The sequence below is a fragment of the Salmo salar genome, chromosome ssa19 (assembly GCF_905237065.1).
Source record: "Salmo salar chromosome ssa19, Ssal_v3.1, whole genome shotgun sequence".
NCBI classification, from domain to species: domain Eukaryota; kingdom Metazoa; phylum Chordata; class Actinopteri; order Salmoniformes; family Salmonidae; genus Salmo; species Salmo salar.
In genome coordinates, this window is record NC_059460.1 from 42,092,476 (window position 1) to 42,098,475 (window position 6,000).

Genomic DNA, 6,000 nt, shown 5'->3' on the forward strand with positions numbered 1-6,000 from the left:
TTAAAATGTTGACTGTTCCTGTTGTTATGATTCAGAAGTGTTAATCTGTGTTTTGCAGGATTATTGGTTTTATAATGGGCTTCTTAGTGGGAAACAAATTAATTGGATACGTGAACTATTTTACTATCATGATCTTTTCACTTTCAGAAAATCGAGAGAGTTGTGTTTGTTGGGAATTTCTTACGGATCAACACCGTTTCAACTAAGCTGCTGGCCTACGCCATGGACTTCTGGTCCAAGGGACAACTGAAGGCCTTGTTCTTAGAACATGAGGTACAACACTTGATTTGAGTTGAGATTCTGTCAGACTGGATGTAAACAAAGCTGTCAACTCTACTCCATAGCTCCCAGATTCCATAATCAATTTCCTTGATTCCATTAATGAGTATTGTAATAGTACTCATACTTGTATTTGAGTATTAGTAATAATACTATATTTACCACGTATGTTTTCTGTAGGGCTATTTTGGAGCAGTTGGGGCATTACTGGAGCTGTTAAAGTCATCTGAGGAGCCATGAAGAGATGCCCATGTCGTCTGTATAGAAGCTGCTGAAAGGATTTCACGGAAGCCACCACAAGAAACTGGAAAAAACTGGGAAAAGCCATTTAATAATTTAACTCTAAATATCCTTTCACTCCCTCCCCTAAAATCCCCTATAATAGAGGTTTTAATATAACTAATGTAATGTCTCATGTCATGAACCCTGGATGCCAGGTAAATGCTAAGGATCACAGAAACGGTGTTCGTTTTTGGCACTGTGTGTAAATACCTATTTGTGTAGTTCTAGGGTGCACTAAAGCCAAAACCTGCTGAGATTTGACTTGTGTTGACAGTCCAGTTACGTCTGAGGTAGAGGAAAATTAGAGAGGAAAATTAGCTGATGTTCTGCCCAGCTATGTACAAAAAAGAAAATGTCAGACAGGGGGAAAGGGTTTAGTTTCATTCGTATCAAATGAAGGGACCAAGAGGCTGTTTCATCATCATGGGCTGGCCCTTTAATTAAGCGTGTCACACCAAGGGTCCACTCTCCGTTCACTTGTGCCACACCCGTCATCATAGCTTTATTATCAGAGCATGGTTAACAGTGATGGGGTGTTTTTAAAAACCCATTGGTTACACAACCTCCTCAAACTCTCGTTTTAGTGATGGGGTTCTGTGATCTGCTAGTATGTCGGTCACTTTTGCAAGATATGTCATGATCTTGGTACTTTGGTTGTTTTCCAAAGATGCTGCACTACAGAGCTGAATGATGAGTCTGCCTTTCCTCACTAAGAAAGTGCCTCATCCTCTCCTAACCCTGGCCCATGATGACACCCACTCTACAGCCAGTCATGCTGTAGAATTGCCTTGTGTTTGAATTGCCTAGTAAGGACTTTTTGGTGTTTTTATCTATTGTAGTTGTAAGAAAGGTACATAACTACTGCCAGCAGTTAGTCTATATAGGGATTTAAGAGATTTGTCTTCCTGTGTCTGTGGGAGTTCCTCACCCAGTGCGAAGGGTCCATTACCTGCAGTTTGGACAGGAAATCTCTCTTTTGGTCCCCAAAGTAATTCCCATAGCTGCTATTAGTTTTCTTGTTCTAGTCATCAGTTAAAACTATTCAATGTGAATGTGCTTGTAACTAAAAGATTGAAGGACCACCACAAGATATGTATTACCTGTTGGCCTAGGTATTTCAAACAGAAGCATTAACACTGTAGTCCGGGTTTGGCAGGGGGTAGGCCGTCATTGTAAATAGGAATTTGTTCTTAACTGACTTGCCTAGTTAAATAAAATAAATAAATAAAAAATTAACTGAGCAACAAGTAGTCAAAAGAAACATAAATGTATTTCATCCATCAACTTCTAAATTGCTTTGTTAGAATAATACTGTTGCATCCAATGTCTCAACCTTTGGCATTATGACATCACAGAATGTTCTGTTCTGTCGACCTTTTCGTTCCTTCGCTCCATGTTGGTTAATTGCCTCATCCTGTCAGGTGCCACTCTGTTGTTAAACGGGGTAGCAGTTCACTTACTGGCTACTCGGTGCCATCCTCTTCTCAACTCAACCCTATGTGTTGCCTTTGTGTTGTTTTTAGTGGAAATAAACTGAACAAAAATATATAAACGCAACATCCAGGCTGTATCACAATTGGCCCAGCGTTGTCAGGGTTTGGCCGGTGTAGGCCGCCATTGTACATAACAATTTGTCCTTAACTGACTTGCCTAGTTAAATAAAGGTTAAATTATAAATATAATAATAATTAGTGTTGAGCTAATTAGTGTTGAGCTAATTTCATTTATTTCATGAGCTAAAATAAAAGATCCTAGAAATGTTCCGTACGCACAAAAGGATTACTTCTCTCAAATTTTGAACAAATTTCTGATTTACACATGTAAATCTGTTAGTGAGCATTTCTCCTTTTGCCAAGGTAATCCATCCACTTGACAGATGTGGCATATCAAGAAGCTGATTAAACAGGATGATCATTACACAAGTACACCTTGTGCTGGGGACAATAAACCGCCACTCTAAAATGTGCAGTTTTATCACACAACACAATGCCACAGATGTCTCAAGTTTTGAGGGAGCTTGCAATTGGTATGCCAACTGCAAGACTGTCCACCAGAGCTGTTTCCAGATAATTGAATGTTCATTTCTCTACCATAAGCTGCCTCCAATGTCGTTGTAGAGAATTTGGCAGTACGTCCGACTGGCCTCTCAACGTGTATGACGTTGTGTGGGCGATGAGTTTGCTGACATCAACGTTGTGAACAGAGTGCCCCATGGTGGCAGTGGAGTTATGGTATGGCCAGGTATAAGCTACAGACAACGAATACATTTGCATTTTATCAATGGCAATTTGAATGCACAGAGATATCGTGACGAGATCCTGAAGCCCATTGTCGTGCCATTTATCTGCCGCCATCACGTCATGTTTCAGCATAATGCACGGTCCCATGTCACAAGGATCTGTACACAATTCCTGGAAGCTGAAAATGTCCCAGTTCTTCCATGTACTGCATACTCACCAGACCTGTCACCCATTGATCATGTTTGGGATGCTCTGGATCGACATGTACGACAGTGTGTTCCAGTTCCCGGCAATATCCAACAACTTTTCATGGCCATTGAAGAGGAATGGGACAACATTCGGTGGTCACACCAGATACTGACTGGTTTTCTGATCCACGCCCCTACCCGTTTTCTTTTAAAGACCAACAGATCCATATCTGTATTCCCAGTCATGCGAAATCCATAGATTAGGGCCTAATGATTTTATTTCAATTGACTGATTTCCTTATGAACTGTAGCTCAGTAAAATGTTAGAAATTTGTTGCATGTTGCATTTATATTTTTGTTCAGTGTACATGTGTGTGCCATACATTTTCTTCATTGTGAAGGCTCCAGTTAGGCCTATTTTAATATCAGAGCCCCACTGCAGCCAGCTGCCACATGAAGTTCAGCCAGGTCAGTACATTTCAGTCATCAGCATGGGTACTCTGACTTTTTTTTATTTTCACAAAAAATCACAAGAATCAATTTCTTTTTGTATTATTTCAATTCTTTTGAAAAAAAAATTTAAACGTTTATTTTTGTGGTTCTATGTATTATTTGTTCTATAGCCAGTCTGCTCTGAGAGTTATTCCAAGTACCCCCTGTTCCCAAACTTTGCATGTATGTTCTTATGATTGGATTAGACCTTACATTAGCCCCTGGTACTAGTCTGGATCATTGGCTAAACCTTGGATTACCATTTCGTTATTTATTACCCCCAACAGCTTTTCAAATGTATTTTAAAAGTATGTCCCAATTTTACATGTGTGTATCACAACTACTGATAAGATGAAATGAAGTGATGAAACACCTCAAGTCTCTAAACCAAGGGTGTCAAACTCATTCCACGGAGGGCCTAATGTCTTCTGGTTTTTCCTTTTAAATGTTGACCTAGACAACCCAGGTGAAGGGAGGAGCGAAAACCCCACAGACACTCAGCCCTCTGTGGAATGAGTTTGACACATGCTCTAAACAATGTCCTGGAAAGATGTCTGGAACTGAAGTCCCTGTGCTGTGAGAAGGCAGTATTAGGAAATTACGTTTATCTTTGCTTCCAAAGCTCTAATTTGTTGAGTCTAGTTTAAATATAAAGTATTTTTCCTTTTTCAGTGGTCCATATGTTAAATCCATGTATTAGTCACACCTGAAGGCCACCAACGGGACGGCCCTTCAAGTTAGTGTTTTGGTATGTTAGTCTGGATCAATACAAAGCTCCTCTTCCTCAGTGCTTACACACTGTGTTTGCGTCTCGTGAATTGAGCCATCAAACCTGTGTTATGTAAGAGCTCTGTTTGTACAGTATTGTGTACAGAGATATTGCTTGCCACAGCACAAGGACAGCAATTACTTCATGCCCATACTAAAGCGCTATTGAGTGATTGGCATTAAAGCAGAAGTCTTAGAGTTTTCCCTTACCAGCTCATTACAGTGTTGTTAATGAACAGGAGTTTGATCTCTGATAACAGAGAACATGCTATGCAGTAGCTTCGGTGTTGACCTCTTTAGGTATAATGTCCTAGCAATGCTGCAAACTCTGCCAATAACCCAAAATGAGTAAGTGGTTGTTCAAAGCTGTTTTGTATTGTTAAGAATTATGCAAAATTTGCTCTGAGAATCCGGTTTTATCTTGAGTGAGTTTCTTCTGCTCGAGTCCTGCTGAATTTGAAGGAAAAAAAACAGACTTTTATTCTGGAAGGTTTTAGAGGATGGACCTTCTATCATTGATCTGAATGTACACGGAGACCTATAAATATATCCACCAGCAATCTCTGCTAATGAAATGTCTAACCTGATGGTTATTTACGGTGTGTAAGGCTGCGTTTATACAGGCAGCCCAATTCTGATCTTTTGCCCAATTATTGGCAAAAGAGCTGATCTGATTGGTCAAAAGACCAATTTAGTGGAAAAAGATCAGAATTGGGCTGCCTGTGTAAATGCAGGCTTAGTGCTTAACTCTCTTGCTTAAGAAAAATGACAGGAAAAGGAACACAAAATATTCTGTGTGCAATGTGTACGTACTGAAATTGACATTTTGTTTGTAAAAGGAATAAAATTGTACAGCTATAGAGATGTGTCAATTGGTGATTCTTGATGCTGTCAGGGAGAGGGGGGGTTTGGTGGTTCTTGATGCTATCAGGGAGAGGGGGGGTTTGGTGATTCTTGATGCTGTCAGGGAGAGGAGGGGTTTGGTTCAGATGGGAAAACATTTGTGGAGATAATAGGTGTTGGTTGCAACCTATAAGCATAGTCACATTTCTCAGAGTATCAAAAAAATATAGTTTATTGCTTCTGTATTTCTACACTTCTGTTTTGTAGTCTTCGAGAAGTATGTTGATTTTTGAGGAAATCTAGTTTCACGTTTCTGTTCAAGTGAATTCAGAAAGAGTGGGACATCACAAACTGGGACAGCTTAATCCTGGTGGGTTTATTTCTGAATAGTTTACGCAGGACTCTGGTTCTTGTAGTACTGGTACTAGTGCATTTCTGTCTTCTGAGTGACATCTATCCAACCTATTAGCCGAACACATGATGCACTTCTAAAATCCTCAGATGTTTCCTAACCACACAAACTGGTCTTGAATTGGGGTACAATTAGGACTATAATAATGGTATCCCAGTTTATGTAAGCTGCTGTCCCAGTCTACCAAATGCAAACTGAAAATATAAATTGTGACTCGGTGTACACAAATAGGTGTGTCGTGCCTCCTGTGAATATGATAACATTATTTGGTGTGATTATAGGAAACATCTTGAGGATTCCCGAAATGTGTTGTGCTATGTTGGATAGGTGTCTGAACAGATTAGAGGACGGATATGCAGAAAGTGTCCCATTTTATTCTCAATTCGGTATTTGACGTTCTCGTCTTGCTCTGTGAGTTGGCCAGTTGAGAAAGGCCAAAAGTCAAAACGTTTTGCTTTTAACAAAGAATATTTTTTATTTCATTCCATTTTCCGCC

At 39.8% G+C, this 6,000-nt stretch overlaps 1 protein-coding gene across 4 annotated transcripts in view; it reads left to right on the top strand.

Moving 5' to 3' along the window:
* pank1a (pantothenate kinase 1a) overlaps positions 1-5,109 on the top strand; it is a 29,143-nt gene extending 24,034 nt beyond the window's left edge. For all 4 annotated transcript variants that reach the window (XM_014158031.2, XM_014158032.2, XM_014158033.2 and 1 more), the window contains 2 exons: positions 148-273; positions 460-5,109. In XM_014158031.2, coding sequence (XP_014013506.1) covers positions 148-273; positions 460-519 — 186 coding nt within the window. In that variant the 3' untranslated portion in view covers positions 520-5,109. The remainder of the gene's footprint in view (positions 1-147; positions 274-459) is intronic.
* Positions 5,110-6,000: the final 891 nt, after the last annotated feature.